Source organism: Brassica napus, chromosome C2 (genome assembly GCF_020379485.1).
Source record: "Brassica napus cultivar Da-Ae chromosome C2, Da-Ae, whole genome shotgun sequence".
NCBI classification, from domain to species: Eukaryota; Viridiplantae; Streptophyta; class Magnoliopsida; order Brassicales; family Brassicaceae; genus Brassica; species Brassica napus.
In genome coordinates, this window is record NC_063445.1 from 23,733,291 (window position 1) to 23,749,001 (window position 15,711).

A 15,711-nucleotide genomic window follows, 5' to 3' on the forward strand; every position below is an offset into this window, starting at 1 on the left:
GGGACTCGATCCGGATCCGCAAAATTACGGGTATTTTATGGATATTTTAATCATAGACTCGGACCGACCCGGACCCGGGAAGAACCGACCCGAATTCGACCCGAAATTTTTTAAGTACCTATTAGATCTAAATATTTAGTATCCGAAAGACCCGGACCCGAAAAGAACCGTTCCGAAGATCCGAAGACCCGAACACTCGAGCCTAGTTTCATGCTTTTAAAACGTGGCCATTTTATCTTCTAGTTGGATGACTGCTAATCAGATTCCGGTTTAATCCGGTATAAAAGTGCTTTTTACTGAGTATTTCTCAGCTCTCGAACTCATCGGTATCTACGATATAAAAGGAAGACATCGATGATAATTAGATCAAGAAGAGATCAACGGTTAGAAAGAGAACTTATCATGAACACAACCGCAGTAGATAATAACGGCTACGCTTAGGGATGTTATTGACTCACTGCTAACTAAAAGCAACGCAACTCGGCCCATAGTTTTAATATGGGCCTACCTAACGCCTGTTACTTGAAGCCGTATTTTCGTCCGAAATCGACCCGTTGTTTAATAAAACTGTTGGGAGTTTTTTGAGTCTTGTCGGAGATGAAGATAGGGGCGGTTCGGGAGTGTTGGGTTGTGCGAACTCCGGTAACTCCTCCGGCGGTTCGCGGCTTAATTCGCCGGAATGAAAAGCCGCAGCAGCTCGGGTTTCCTCTCTCGAAGAGTGAGCTAAGCTCTTCACTTTTCATTTATGAAGTTTTTTTTAACTTTTGTCAGTTTAGTAGTTGATTGTAGAAGAAAAAGCTCAGTTTTTTTCTTGTAAATCTTTACATTTTCCTAGTGGGTTTCTTCGTGTTGGGTTTCTAGAAGAGAAATTTTTCTGACAGGAAGGATTTGGATATTTTTTGCAGGGATGTCTCGTAGTGTGGTAATGGAGGTTCAAGGAGGGAGAGGATATGAGTCTCCATGGGATGAAAAACCTTATGAAACTCTTCCCACTGGGAAAAAGGTTTACGTTGACGAATCTGATGTTGTAACGTTTCTTGATCCTCCCAAGGAGTTGATTCCATTGGACCCTACTTCATATAACTCAGCTGCTTATCTCTGGTTAGTCTGCTTGTGGTTGATTTAGTCTAAGCTGAAGGCTTTGCATATCTAAAGTAGTCACTACACTACACAACTGATAGCTATATTACATAGAATGGGATTTGATTAGATGTATGCTGCAGCTTCAGTTTACTGATCTCCACACTTGGCTGCCATGGATTGTTTTAGTTAATATCTGGATAGCTAATGAATAAGGATATATGATGTTTTATATTTCAACGCAAGAGGATTAAATATCTGGATTTCATTTGGCATCTTGTGAAACAATAAGATAACTATTTGATAGAGTTGATACTGATGTACAGGAAAAAGATTGAAGACATCCCTGAAGAGAGGCGCCCCCGCTTGCTGCAATTTATAGAGCCAAGGTTGTTATTCTTGCTGGAATCTGATCTCTATATATAGCTTTTTTGAGTCATGTGGTTTGTCATACGTCTCTTTGAAAAGATTGCATGGAATGAATGAACACGTAATGTATTTTTTTCATGAGAGCTATGTGTATGCAGGCTTATATCAAGAGCGTGGGAAATAGCAGGCGCTCGTTATGAAAATCCAAAGCTAGCTAAAATGACTGCATCAAAGTTGTTCTCTACTGGAGGAGATACGGAAATTTCACTTGAATACTTTAACTGCCGAACAAGTAATGGTAATAATCCATTTTAGGTCTGATTCTCCACAAATAAAAAATGGTTTTGTATGTTCTTCTAATATATTCTTCGCTTATTGTTTAGGTCCACTAATCATATCTTGGATAAGATCTTTCAAGATGGTAAGTTGGACTTATATCACTTCCATACCTGTTCCATTCAGTAATATCTATCCTTTGTTATCTTTCTTGACATAGTTTATATGTTCTTTGTAGGCTGTGTTTTCCTCCAACAATGGACAAATCTATGGGCGTGTTTGTGGTGTGTCCTTAATCCAATTAGTGTTTATATTCCTAATGTTCAAGAGATCGCTATGCGATAACTAGGAGCTTCATACTTAAATGACTTGTTGTTATATATGTTTAAGTAATATCTCTAGAAATGCCATTATGCAGGTGGACCGATAGTCTCAACCCTTGCCAATGCTTTCAGCCCACTATACTTTGATGTCACAGAAGCTATGGAAGTTATGGCCACAGAAGAACCCTGCGACATAGCCTGCAGATTTGGTGATGGGCTTCTTGCCACTGAAGATTACCCACAAGGGTTCCCTCGACCAGGTAAGATTCATTCCTTATATTATCCGTTTCAATCTTCACTTGCATTACACTACCCGTTATCAGTAATCATATATGACTTTATGTTTGAGAATAGCATAGACAAGAGTGTCTCTAAACTCATGGCTTCATATGTTAATTTTTTTCTTTCAATTGATGTTGCAGCCAAGCATCCGTATCCGTTCAACGACAGTGTTGTCATATACATACGACATATAGGTCCTGGTGTATGCGTAGGGCAGGCATGGCAAGAAGGCAAAGAACTGCAACAAGTTCCTCAAAGATTGTGCTCCGACATTCTTATGGTCAAACAATACAATTTAAATTAAGAAGGGCTTTTGTCAGTTTTAGATTGGAGAATGTTTCAAGTTGGCTTGGAGAGCCTTTTTTTTTGTTAACTTGTATAAAAAGCTTTATATTTGCGGTATAAAAGCCGAGGAGTTATAACATAGCTTATAGTTTATCTGGAATGGACTTGTACCAGTATCTATATCATTGATCATGAGAACAGGACAGTCATCTTATCCTTGCATTGCAAGTCATAATCAAAGTTCATGCCAATTCGGTATAGATAAATAGTCTGGGAATGATGAGAACAAAAGTAGCTCAAGCAGGGAAAGTACACTGGGAATGCTACGCACAAGGACTTAGATGTTTCGCACAGTTTGCTTGTTTCAGTTAGTTCCTAGTCAGTGGTTGGACCAAGGACTGAAATGATGGGAATAAATGTTTGTTTCAGAAAAATTGGTTCTTGTAACCAGTGGAGATTGGAAAATTCTGCTGTGGGTGTTAGACATTTACACTCTCAACCTCCATCATATATTGAACTTTATATGTATAAACTAGGAATCGAGTAACACTCTTTAGAAGCATACATTTTAAACCATTGGAATACTAAAGGTTCTTTTAAGTTTGTAAATCACAAAAGCATATATTATAATATTGACTTAAAAAAACATTACAAAAATAATACTCTCTCTATTGTAATACATATGTAGTTTTAGTTGAATGCACAATTTTTTTTTTAAATGCTAGCATTTGATATATAATTAGGTATAGTTAATCAATCATAAATATGTTTATATTATTGATTGGTCACAATATACGAAGAGAATCATATGTAGAAGAAAACACATATGAAACACATGCAATGATGCAAATGACAAAATAACTCATAACTCATACCTCAAGTGTCAGCTGGACAAGCCGATGCTTTGACGGAAGCATGTCGAACTTGACGGCATTTGAAGTTTCTGCGGTGATTGACGCATCTGGCTCGAACCAGACCGGTGGGAGAAGATATCCATGGAAGAGAGATTACGTAGAGTGATGCCATCAACATCTTCTCCTACACGGCTGGGGAGGTCGATCATGGATCGAACACGAAGATCCAAGTTGTGCTGCAGAAGCTTAGACTCATGGTGGCGGTTCCAAATCCCAACCAAGGTAACGGAAGGAGAACGCAGCAGGCGGAGGAGACGCTTGAGAGGCGAGAGAGGTAACTTAGTTGGATTACGATGCATCCCTGGTTGTCGAGAGCATCAACCACATTGTTCCAAGGCTATGACTAGTGGATGGTGGTTCCAAGTGGAAAGTCAGCACCGGTAGTGGCGGGGACATGTCGGTCGATCCATCATTTGCGAGTAACCCTGACGGCGAGATCTCCAGTTGTAGGGAGAGAGAGAGAGAGAGAGTAATCGAAGCTGTTTTTTTTTGTTTTTCAATTTTTTTTCTATTGGGAATTGATTGATTCATTTGTGTTCAAATAGCTACGAGAGAGGAATCCAAACATTATATTTGGAAATTAACTCTCTCTCTCTCTTTTCTAGCGTCTGCATTGTTTTTTTTGGCTCGTTAACGGTATTAACCTGAGGAATATTTAATAAAACCCAAAGGACTCGAAAACTACATTACTACATACATACGTTTTAGATTTTTAGGAGGTGGGATTGTATTCAAGAATTTAATTGATTTGAAAGAACTGAATTGAAAACATAAATAATAAAATGCACAAAGAAAGTACACAAATTTTACTGATAAAAACAATAAAACCATAATCATTTCTATATCACATAGATATAGAAAGTCACTTTAAAAAGTGGAATAAAAACTCTTCTAACAAAAAATAATAAATAGCCAATTATTTATATATCACAATATAAATATGTGGAGATAAGACTATATCGGAATAAAAAAAAATTGTTCTTTCATTGTAATATGAATTACAACAAATGATATATATTTGTCATTTCATCAAAATGATAATATATATTTTAAATTGATAACGAACATTACATTTCCAAATTTATTGTATTAATTATTTTGATGTACATATCTGATAAATAAATTATATAAAGAATTCCCTTCAATTCCTAGCTTAGGTCTTAAGAATTGGTTCTTTACATTTTATAATAAAATTTTTATTAAATTATTTTCAAATACAGTTATCATGAAATCTACTAATACTGAATAACATAAATATTTAACAGAATTAGAAAATTATTGACCTGAATAACACTAAAACTTTTAAAAAATTTAAAGTATTTTAGTAGAATTAATGATTGAATAACAAAGAATTTAATGGACACTTCAATTCTTTCAATTTTAGTTGAATTTTTAAATTGAATACCTCCACCTTAGTAAAGATAGGTCAAACCCAGAAAAGGAAGAAGAAGGCCACAAAGACTGCAACACAAGTGAAGTCAAAGTGGTGGGTTGACTAGTGATGGGAAATGGATAGCAAAGACTTTGAGTCAAAGAGTCTTTGTCAAATAAAGAAAAATGGAGGAAGATAGCAAAGACTCGGATGCACAAGGAGGCTTTGAACAAGGAGTCTCAAGACATGGGGTCAAAAGAGAAATTCTAACCAGTTTACCAACGCAAAAACATGCAGTATATGCCTCTTTTTTTCTTTTTGTCACTGAAGCTTTAATTTTATATCATAGGGGTTCAATTGACCGCCCTATCTCCAAGATGGCTCCGACACTGGTTATACACTGTTTCCTTATGCTTAATGTTGTTTGTTCGTCATGAGACTTTCCTCCCTTGATAGTCATGAGAAGCTAGGGCTTCTCTAAGGAAAAATATTTGTGTTCACTCCATGTGTTGAATTTCCAAATTCACCTCACATTTTATCACAAATCAAAATGCCATGTAAAATTAATAAAAATATTAATTTTTAAAAAAAGGCAAAATAGCTGAAAAGGAACCACGCTGACGTTAATGCCGATGGTAGGATTTAGGTTTAAAATTTAGTGTCAAGGGTTTAAAGTTTAAGATTTTGTGATGTCATTCTTTTTTCCAGTTATTTTGATTTTTTCTTTTAATTTAATATGTTTTTTATTAATTACACATAACTTTTTTTTTTTGACTACTAATTACACATAACTTTTGATTGTTAATAAGAGGTGATGTGAATTTGAAAGTTCAATCCATGCAAGTCATGTTCAACATAAAGATATGCTTGCAAGCGCCATTAAACTCTCCAAATCTCAACACAGTTAAAGTTACCTTTGAAAAAGAATCTGGCTTTTTTGACTTTCATTTCAACCCAAGTTAGGATGTTAGAGAAGAAGAGCCATTTGCTCAAAGCCAGCTGCATGGGTCTTGTCTAAAGTCATGTCCTTTTCTGTTATTTTCTGAAGTCATGTCTTTTTGAAAGAAAGAAATAACATTCTTGTTTCTTGTCTGATAGTAGTAGGCTAGTAGCTAATTAATCCTCTGTGGTTCTCTAAGACAATGACTAGTTTTGGTCACACGTTCAACTTCAATCTTATTCTCTGAGATTTTTAAATTTGTTTTCTGAGATTTACAAATTTGTTTGTATCTTTATGACTGTTTTAATTGCATGTCACCATTGCTATATATGTTTTAAGTAATATCTCTAGAAATGCCATTATGCAGGTGGACCGATAGTCTCAACCCTTGCGAATGCTTTCAGCCCGCTTTACTTTGAGGTCACAGAAGCTATGGAAGTTATGGCCACAGAAGAACCCTGCGACATAGCCTGCAGATTTGGTGATGGGCTTCTTGCCATTGAAGATTACCCACAAGGGTTCCCTCGACCAGGTAAAGATTCATTGCTTAGATTAGCTTTTTTTTTCTTGCACACACATTGTATCTCAACTCATAGGTTCATATATTTATGCTTTGGTTCACTTAATGTTGCAGCCAAGCATCCGTATCCGTTCAACGACAGTGTTGTTATATACATACGGCATATAGGTCCAGGTGTATGCGTAGGGCAGGCATGGCAAGAAGGTAAAGAAGTGCAGCAAGTTCCTCAAAGATTATGCTCAGACATTCTTATGGTCAAACAGTAAAATTGAATTTTACGGAGGCTTTTTTTTTTGAATTTTAGATGGCAAAACTGTTTCGTGTTAACTTGTATAAGAAGCTTTATCTTTGCGGTATAAAAGCAGAGGAGTTGCAACATAGCTTATAGGACTTGATCATTGACCATGAGAAATTTAGAACACTCGTCTTTCCTTGCATTGCAAGTCATCATATAAGTTCATGCAATCTAGTCTGGGAACGTTAAGAACACCTTTTAACTTGATTTTTTTTAGCAGAAAAAATAAAAAAAAAAACTTTTTAACTTGATTCAGAATAACCTGTTATATGGTTCTATTAAGTTGTAAATCATAGAAGCATATTATAATATTGAACGAGACATTACAAAAATAATAGCATATTATACTATTGAACGAGACATTACAAAAACACATACGAAATCATAGTTATAGGCGATCGAAATACAGATACGTAAACACCTGCAAAGACCTCTCAGATCTGAACCGCCAGCTGGAAGCAAGCGGCTGCCTCCACGGAAGCTTGACGGACTTGATTGCGGCTGAGGTTCCTGCACCTCCAGTCCGACTTCGTGATAGAGGCATCTGGCAGGAAGTTGAACCCCGGCCCAAACAGCTGGAGAAGATTGATGGGTTGGTAATAATGGTTTCAAATGTTTTATCTTTATTTAACCTTTTGTTTAGTGGAAGGGTGTAGTGGATGTATTAGTTGCCATAGTAGTTACTTTGTTTATTTAGTTTTGTATTTAAGCATGAGTTGTGAAGAGAATGAAGAAGAAGAGAAAATTGTAGTAACTTGTGTTTTGTTTTATTAGTTTGTTTTCACAAACTCTCTTAGCTTTCAAAGCAACTTGTGTTCTAAGGTATCAGAGGGGTGATTAGGTTCACTCCTAACAATGATCTCGGTGCTAGAGAGATTGCGGAGAGCAACACCGTCATCTTCTTCTCCCGCACCGTTGCGGAGGTCTATCAGTGAACGCACCTGGAGATCGGAGTTCTGCTGCAGAAGCTTAGCTCCATCGTGTCCGTTCCAGATCCCGGCGAGTGTGACGGATGGAGAGCGAAGGAGACGGAGGAGACGCTTGGGGAGTCGAGAAAGGTAACAAAGCTGGATTAGGATGCATCTCCGGTCGTAGCATAGAGCGAGAACAGCGGCGGGACTGTTCCTCGGCTGTGGCCACTGTACGGTGGCTCCAAGTGAACAGTTATCACCGGCGGGGACATTCCGGTCAATCCAACGTCCGATCCGTCTATCACTCCTCGCAATGGTGACGTTGAGCCTTCCTGCATAAAAATCTACTTGCATCTTCATTCTTAAATAGCTAGTGGAACCCAAACATTTTCTATTTGTAAATTATATTGGTGTTTTGGCGTCCGTGCAATTCTGTTACGAAATTGATTTTGATTCTCACTCTCTCCCTCTCACAGAGTCACACGTGTCACTCTATACTACTAGTACTAGCTACTGCTATATTTGCAGGAAGCGGTTGTTTGTCCCTCTGCAACCTGATGGATGATGCTTTATTTTAATTTTAATTTTTGAATTTTGGTATTTCCGATTTTAATCCTGTATTAGTGAGTTTTTGCGTTGATTTGCCAGTTGACGAGCATCCGTCAACTTCTTCTTTTTTAAATGCGAATTGGAATTTTTTAAATTTCATAGAGATTTGGATTTTGGACGTTTTTGTCCTTGGAGTTTGGTAACTTTGGAAAACGCGCGAAAGAGGAGACAATTAGGATGGCGGGGCAAGAAATAATCGACAAATAACAGATCGTTAATGATTTAACCTAACGAATACTTCATTTAATCATTTTTGTTTTATTATGCTCGTCTCAGGTGAATATGTCGAACTTGATGAATTCATTCAAAATGCTCTCTACCTTCCCTTTATATTTTTATATATCAACATAAAAGTTTAAATATGTTTGTTTCTAAATTAAATAAAACACTAATATAAATTTATATATTTTCTGAGAAATTTCCTACACACAATATATTTTACTTTTTTACAGTTGTATATATATATATTTATTTAAGTTACAAAAAAAGTTTGCTATCAAGTAAAATGTGCCAATAAACTAAAACCTAGGTTATCCTGATCTCTTCTGCTATGACTTATTAGTAAATGGTTTTCATGACTACCTTTTCTTTTTACACTACAGTCCACGATTTACGGGAGAAAAAAAGATGTTACTGATGGGAAGGGTTTAACAAATAATCAAATTTGCAAAGATAAATAAATCCAAACCCTTAAAAATAAAGCCACCGAGCCACTAATCTCCTTATTCACTCTATAATCATCTTTCGGTCTTTTTGTTAATCCCAATAAAATGAACCAAAAACATACAGTATTAATTAACGGCTTTCGTTTTGTTTATTCTTTTTTTGATTTCTTATTTCCTTGTCTGAATACGGAAGTTTTCGTGTGTGCTTTGTTTTTTTTTTCCTTTCTAATGTATCTTTTATTTTAATCAAGTTCCCCTAATTATGTTTTTGTTTTGCTTAAATTCCCCTAACTATGTTTTTGTTTGTTTTTAAAAAATCTCATATTATCGTCTGATTGTTTTTTTTTTTTTTGTCATTAGAAATAATGAAAATGTATCCTTGTCAAAAGACAAAGGGGATGAAACAACCAAAGTACTGAAAACAAAACCATAACAAGCTCCAATAGGAGATTCAAAGAAAAATAAGAAATGATAATAGGGCCGGGAGCAAACCGGTGTCCACTGTAGAGTGAATAATTCATGTTGATGCTTCCTGACAAATCTGAGATGAGAGCCAAGCAGGACCATTCCTAGCGACATACGACTGCAACCTTTGATCTCTTGTAACGCTAACTGCAATTAGATTAGCTATCAGATTGCAAGAGCTGGAGACAAAATTTATCTTCGCTTCCCTGATTGTTAAACATATGATCGATCTTATTGTATATTTTCATCAGTTTGAGTATTGGCATGGGGTTAATGGAACTTCAAAGCCATTTGCTTTAATCATGTTGATGCTTAAATTAGTATAATGAATAGTTATTCTGAGTTCGGCATGTGTGTAAATTAATTCTGGTTAAAGTAAAAAAAAATTTAAAAGTATTTAAGATTTGCTATTTGTAAACAGTATGTCATTAAAAAAAAATTATATCTATATATATATATATATATATCATGTCAATGAGAGTATCCTTTAGGTTGGTAACTATTGTAAAATTATATGAAATCCATGTCCCTATAAGGATAACTTGCATTCTTTACAAGTAATATTTCCCAAAAAACTTGATTTTCTCAACCGGTTAAGAAAAATGATTGCTTTCCTTCAACGCTTATCACATCCACAACCATCTATCAATCTACACCTTACCACATCTTTTCATCTTCCGGCTATTCAGCACCAAACACTTAAAAATGTCGAATTCTCGATCCAACACCAGAATCACAGTGGAGAATCACTTTATAATCTGAGTTCCTCGAGTCATACCAAGTTCACTTTTTCACCATCTTCTTGCTCTCTCTCTCTCTCGATCGACATTTTGGGCTATAAGTTCACCTTTTCTATTTATCATATAATTTATATAATATTAATAATTAGTTCACATTTTCTAAGAGATTATATATAATTAAGTATTCCCATATATATATATATATATATATATATATTTTGCAGAATCTCATATTATGCCATATTTTTCTTGTATAATTGTAGTGCTTATCATCCTATGATATCTTTTTTTTGTAACTCAAATCATCCTATGATATCGATGATCAATTATATATAGGATCGAATTTAGTTAGCGCCGTGTGAACCCTTTTGGTGGCCTGAGGCTAAAATTTTATTTAAAACATGATTCTTCTTTTTTTTGTAAACACTTGAAATTGTAGATACACTAAATATCTCTAAGACAAAAAACTATCAAAAAGAGACCAAATGAAAATGTAGAGAACAAACTATATGGACAATCAAGCTCCTTATATAAACATATGTATGCACTCCGTATACACCACGAACTACTACTTTGTTTTGTATACATGGGGCCCAGTATTGATAAAAAAAGGTAAGAGCATGTTTATAGGGAGCTCTTAATCATCTCCAATGTATTTCTTTATTTTTACCTCTAAAATAGATGAACTCTATAATAGAGATATGTTTTGCTCCAATGTATTTCTCTAAAATAGAGATTTCAAAATACAGAGCAAAATATAGAGGAATGCTATTTCTTCCTCTATAAATAGAGGAGAAAATAACAATCTCTATTTTAGAGGTAAAAATAGAAGTGGATTAGAGTGATTTTGTCTTTAAATGCTATTATAGAGGTAAAAATATGGGAAGGTTGAAGATGCTCTTAGTAAAATTAGGATTTAGAAAAAAAAGAAAAATAGTAATTAAGAGAAGGGACGTTGCTTAAATAAGGGCTAGAACAACCGTGTCTTAGAAACACCTGTTCTAATTGTATTGGCCAGAGATTTTGAGAAGGAAACGAAAAAACGTTCCCTACGAAGAAAGAAAAGTCGAGACCCTTTGGTTTCTCTATCTCCCTCTCTCGGGTGCTCCCGGACGAAGAAAATCGCATGCTGAATCGAAAGGTAAAGCTTTATTGTTTTGTTTTTGTGTTTGAATCCTTTGATTATGTGTTTGAATCTTTCACTGAGATTCTTATAAACTATGAGAGATGATGATTTCGAAATTCTTTTTTTTTATGATTATTGCTGGATGTGAGTCGACCATCCGTGACAGAAGCTGAAAGGTTGAAGCTTATCTCCAAAGGATGTGGTCCTAAAACCGTAGGCATGTGATCTTGTTGGTTCAGTTAATTTGTAGAAGAAAAATGATCTGATTGGTTTTTAACCACGGTATGGACCAGATTGTGATCCTCTGTTTGAAGCCACGGTATGGGCCAGATTGGTTTGGCCATGTCTCCACTGAGCAACAACTCTCTATAAAATCTAAACTTCTTTTAGAATAAAAAGCTTGGGGCTTTTTGTTAAATTTGTTTCATTGGATGTTGTAGGTGAGAAGAGAAGGAGAATCAGGGAGTTGACATCTCTTGTGGAGAAGAGATTCAGGTTTCCTCAAGACAGTGTTGAGCTTTACGTTGAGAAGGTTGCCAACAGAGGTCTCTGTGCCATTGCTCAGGCTGAGTCTCTCCGTTACAAGCTCCTCGGTGGACTTGCTGTTTGCAGGTATGTACATTTCATAAAAATAGATGCAGTGTATCTGTAAAACCATGTTAGAAACCTGATAGCTTCACATAGTGATATCATTACACATTATAATGTGGAACCAGTTACTTGTTGTGTGTGTAATATGGTACGAACTGATGAATACAAACATTATAATATGTTTCCTCTGTAGCCCTTATGTTCTCTTCTTTTGGTCTCAGTTGCAAGTTTTTTTTAGGGTCGTGTCCGAGTGTTAAGATAGCTTTCCTTGTTGTAATGATCTGAGTTGCTAGCTTTTTGCTTCTCTTTTGGTCTGAGATTGTAATATAATCTGAAGTGCAAGCTTTTCTTTCTTGTTTTGGTCTGAAGTTTTTAACTTGTAATGATCAGATCTCTGTTGGGATTTGAGCTGTGAGTGTCTTTTGATCTCTGTTGTTGCTGGTGAGGTTGCAATCTATAACTTGTAATAATTTTTTTTTTAATTAAGAACCTACCAATAAAGCACTAAAATTAAAGGTCTCTTAACCAAAAATTTTAACTTCACTTTAATACTTTAAAAATTACTAAGAACCCCTAAATGGGGTTCTCCCAATAAACATGCTGGGGCCTGACTGAGGCTCTTGCCTTGTTTTGTAAAATGGTAAGCACGGCATTTTTAGTGTATGTTTTCATGAATTTTAGTATTGGGCTGACATGGATTAAAGTTCGCATTGTTGAATTAATGGCTTGTAGGTTTATCTTAATTTGAAAATTCCAACACATAAATTATATAAAAGAAAAAAAAGCTATATAAAAAAAATGAAGGCTTCGTTTTTTTGGGGCAAAATGTCAAAATGAGATCAAAAAGGGAAACAAGATCAAGCAAGGTTGACGTAATTAATATATATTCTTCCAATCTTTGGGCAAAGCTCACTCATCTTCCGATGGTGTCGGGGATCAAGGATGGATCTAAGTGAAGTGTGAGTGGTATTACCTTGTCATATCGGGTCCAGTAAAAGTGGTAGCCCATCCGTCTAGTTCTGGTGGCGACTTTAGTTATTAACCTCAGCTTTTTTGTTGTGATATCAAGTAAGACGATGCTTTCTGGTAAGTACAAGTAAACGAGAAGAGGGTTGTCTGGATGGCAATGCAAAGGCTGTGGCCAAATGATCTGCTGTCTTCTGGTTTCTCGAGGAAGCAAAAAAACTTCCTTAATAAGGGCCATGCAGTTTTCTTTACTTGTCGTCAGATTATAACGCTGCATGTAGTCTTGTATCCATGAAAGATCAGAAACCATGTCACTGAAGTATATTGGCCCATGCTCTTCTTGTTTCCATATCGATTTTTTGTAATCCACCAGTGTCCAAATAACAAGATGGTGATCTTTTTCACTCTTACAGGGATAGCAAACGAGCTGAATGACGCGTAGATAGCCCATTGAGATTGTTAAGGTCTCCGTGACCACCGCTTTCTCACCATATGATTCATGACGCATCTCTGGGAAACGATGGATGACTATGCATGCATGCCTATACTTTGGATTATAAGCTACAATAGGTCCGTTTTGGCCTAGCCAATGTAGAGCTCCCTCAAAGTTCACGGCATGGCACTGCGTTGGGCACCATCCAAATTCTGACCAACGCGGATGCTCTATAAGACGTATTCTCCATTTACCGCGCTTAGTGTCCAAAACACTGAGGCAAAGCAGACAAGGTTCAGACCTCACCAGGTTAACAACATAGTACCTGCCCTTTGACCCATTCCCTGTTAACCCAATAGGAGATAATCTGCCGCACGTTTCAGGAAGTCGGGTCCATTGCATTGTCACGGGATTCACAATGTAGAATCGTGATTCCTTAAATTTCTTGCATAGCAAGACATCTCTGTACGAGGCTAGTACACAAACCGGAGACTTAATCTCGGGATCCATATAGTTGCTTAACTGGAAACCTTTCCATCCCTCTAAAGATAACTCGTTCGTAGTACACAGAGGATCTGTGTTGACGATCAAAGCCAAGCTGCTCCATCTGTGATCATCGAAGAAAGAAGAGATCAAAGAGTTCCATCTCTTGCTTACGCTTTTGCAGGCCATGATATATCTGGGATTACGTAGCCTCATGAAGATCTCGACCAACAATAAGCTCTCAGGTAACTCATCAATCATGTTTCTTTTTCTTCTTCTTACATCATCATCATTGATTTTGCCCTTGATGACTTTTCTTGCTCTCTTTCTTTTCCTAAGCGATACCATCGATGATCGATCTCTACTTAGTTTTTGACTCTATCTAGGGTAATATTTAACTGCATCTATGATCTATCTATATATATAGCACAATTCCTAAACCCTAATCCTTGTTGGGCTTTAAATTTTTGTAATCTTTTACCTGCTTGATTAGGAGACAAGTTTCTATTATATTTAGACTTTTACATCTTTCTAATCTTTCCTTTTTTTTTCTTACATTTGTTTTTAGTTTACACTTTTCTTTCTATAATTTTGAGATTCGGAAAATTACGATGAGCTAGCTATGTCCGATAGTTTCCCAATTGATTTATAATTCATAGGGTTGAAAGTTGCCCGGAGTAAACAAATACTACGTCTACGTGGTGTTTCGATAATTACTGAAAAGAATAAGATAAAGAGATTAGATTTTGAAAGCTGTTAGTGTTTCTCAGTATTGTACATTTGGATCTCTCGAATAATGTCTTAACACACGTACCATCTTATTGGAGATGTAATTCTTGTGGCTTCTACCAGCAGCTTCTTTTCACAACTTGACAACAGCTATGTTGTTTAGCTACTTCTTTTGGTAGATAACTCGAATTATAAAAGAAGGGTCTTCATATCTTAATCAACGAGAAGAGAGTCCAAGAAATTATAAAACGATGCTACTGTCCAACACATGTTGGATTATACTACAATTCAAGGCTGGTCTGAACATGAATAAACCAAAATTCAATTTAATAAATACAATATGGGTCACGTTTGTAGACAAGTGGAATTCTAAGGATATGTTTAGCATCCATTACCTTAAGAACGGTTTATTAGAACTAGCCATGAGATAGTTTGTTATGTTAAAAAAATGTCTTTGCTTCATTTATAAACGATAGTTTGTATGCACTGTTTCCTTACGCTTAAAGTTGTTTGTGGAATTATCATCAGACTTTCCTCCCTTGATCGTCATGAGATCATATATAGGGTTTCTTTGAGCTATTCGTTGAACTTCGCTTATGGATAATCAGTAAGATCGGTATTTTGCTTTTCATAACGAGTACCATTTCGTGAGATTAGAAAGAGTGAAATGAGTCGAGAGGGAATAACGAAGTAATGAACTTAACACCAGCTCTCCCTCAGACATTATAACCGGTTCCACTCCCATGGTTTTGAACATAAGTTCCGTCTGAAACGTTTTGCCTTGTCCTTTACCCACAATGTTAAAGAGATGGTGGGCTGATATTAATCACTGGCTCTTAACAGAGTAGCAACAGTCATTCGTTATCTTGGAGAAAGAGATGGAAGATGGTTTTTTAAGGGAGGTTAAAGTGAGTGAATGCGGAGAGGAAGAAAGAATACTGTAGTGGGGTAAAGATATGCTTGCAAGCGCCATTAAACTCCCCAAATCTCAACACAGTTAAAGTTGTACGTACCTTTCAAAAAAGAGTCAGACTTTTTCTGACCTTCTTTTCAACCCAAGTTAGTGTTAAAGAATAATAGCCATTTGCTCAAAGCCAACATGCACGGGTCTTATATAAAGTCATGTCTTTTTTTTCTTTTTTTTCTTCTGAAGTCATGTCTTTTCGAAAGAAGGAAAGAAACAATATTCTTGTTTCTTGTCTGATGTAGTAGCTAATCCTGTGGTTATCTCAGACAATGACTAGTTTTGGTCCAACGTTCAACTTCAATCTTTTTTTTTTGTCACTGACTTCAATCTAATTCTCTTTGTTAACTACTTGTAGTTCCAATAATGCAGA

At 36.0% G+C, this 15,711-nt stretch overlaps 3 protein-coding genes across 10 annotated transcripts; 1 reads left to right on the forward strand and 2 right to left on the reverse strand.

The window, feature by feature from the left end:
• The first annotated feature begins 467 nt into the window (after nt 1-467).
• LOC106381274 lies at nt 468-15,636 on the forward strand. Of its 8 annotated transcripts, none has more exons than XR_007319949.1 (11): nt 468-718; nt 906-1,101; nt 1,407-1,469; nt 1,608-1,747; nt 1,833-1,870; nt 1,964-2,009; nt 6,209-6,373; nt 6,476-11,187; nt 11,613-11,784; nt 13,143-13,890; nt 15,218-15,636. XR_007319949.1 is itself a non-coding variant. In XM_013821163.3 (8 exons), the coding sequence occupies exons 1-8, from the start codon at nt 598-600 to the stop codon at nt 2,632-2,634; spliced, it is 933 nt and encodes a 310-aa protein (XP_013676617.1). In that variant the 5' UTR covers nt 468-597; the 3' UTR covers nt 2,635-2,775. The 8 variants fall into 8 exon arrangements, 1 of the variants encoding a protein (XP_013676617.1); XR_007319948.1 differs by lacking the exon at nt 15,218-15,636 and adding an exon at nt 12,154-13,048 and having other exon boundaries at nt 13,143-14,173; XR_007319950.1 differs by lacking the exon at nt 15,218-15,636 and adding an exon at nt 13,985-14,173.
• On the reverse strand, nt 7,457-7,927 carry LOC106378087. Its single transcript, XM_013818274.1, has one exon. The coding sequence runs from the start codon at nt 7,925-7,927 to the stop codon at nt 7,457-7,459; it is 471 nt and encodes a 156-aa protein (XP_013673728.1).
• On the reverse strand, nt 12,677-13,564 carry BNAC02G21830D. Its single transcript, XM_048748860.1, has one exon. It carries the CDS (start codon nt 13,562-13,564, stop codon nt 12,677-12,679), a length of 888 nt encoding a protein of 295 aa, XP_048604817.1.
• Nucleotides 15,637-15,711: the final 75 nt, after the last annotated feature.

Coding starts and splice junctions, on each gene's coding strand:
- LOC106381274 (XM_013821163.3), top strand. CDS start 598: ATGAAGATAGGGGCGGTTCGGGAGTGTTGGGTTGTGCGAACTCCGGTA. Junction 1,102..1,406: donor AACTCAGCTGCTTATCTCTG/GTTAGTCTGCTT, acceptor ACTGATGTACAG/GAAAAAGATTGAAGACATCC. Junction 1,470..1,607: donor CTGCAATTTATAGAGCCAAG/GTTGTTATTCTT, acceptor ATGTGTATGCAG/GCTTATATCAAGAGCGTGGG.
- LOC106378087 (XM_013818274.1), bottom strand. CDS start 7,927: ATGAAGATGCAAGTAGATTTTTATGCAGGAAGGCTCAACGTCACCATT.
- BNAC02G21830D (XM_048748860.1), bottom strand. CDS start 13,564: ATGCAATGGACCCGACTTCCTGAAACGTGCGGCAGATTATCTCCTATT.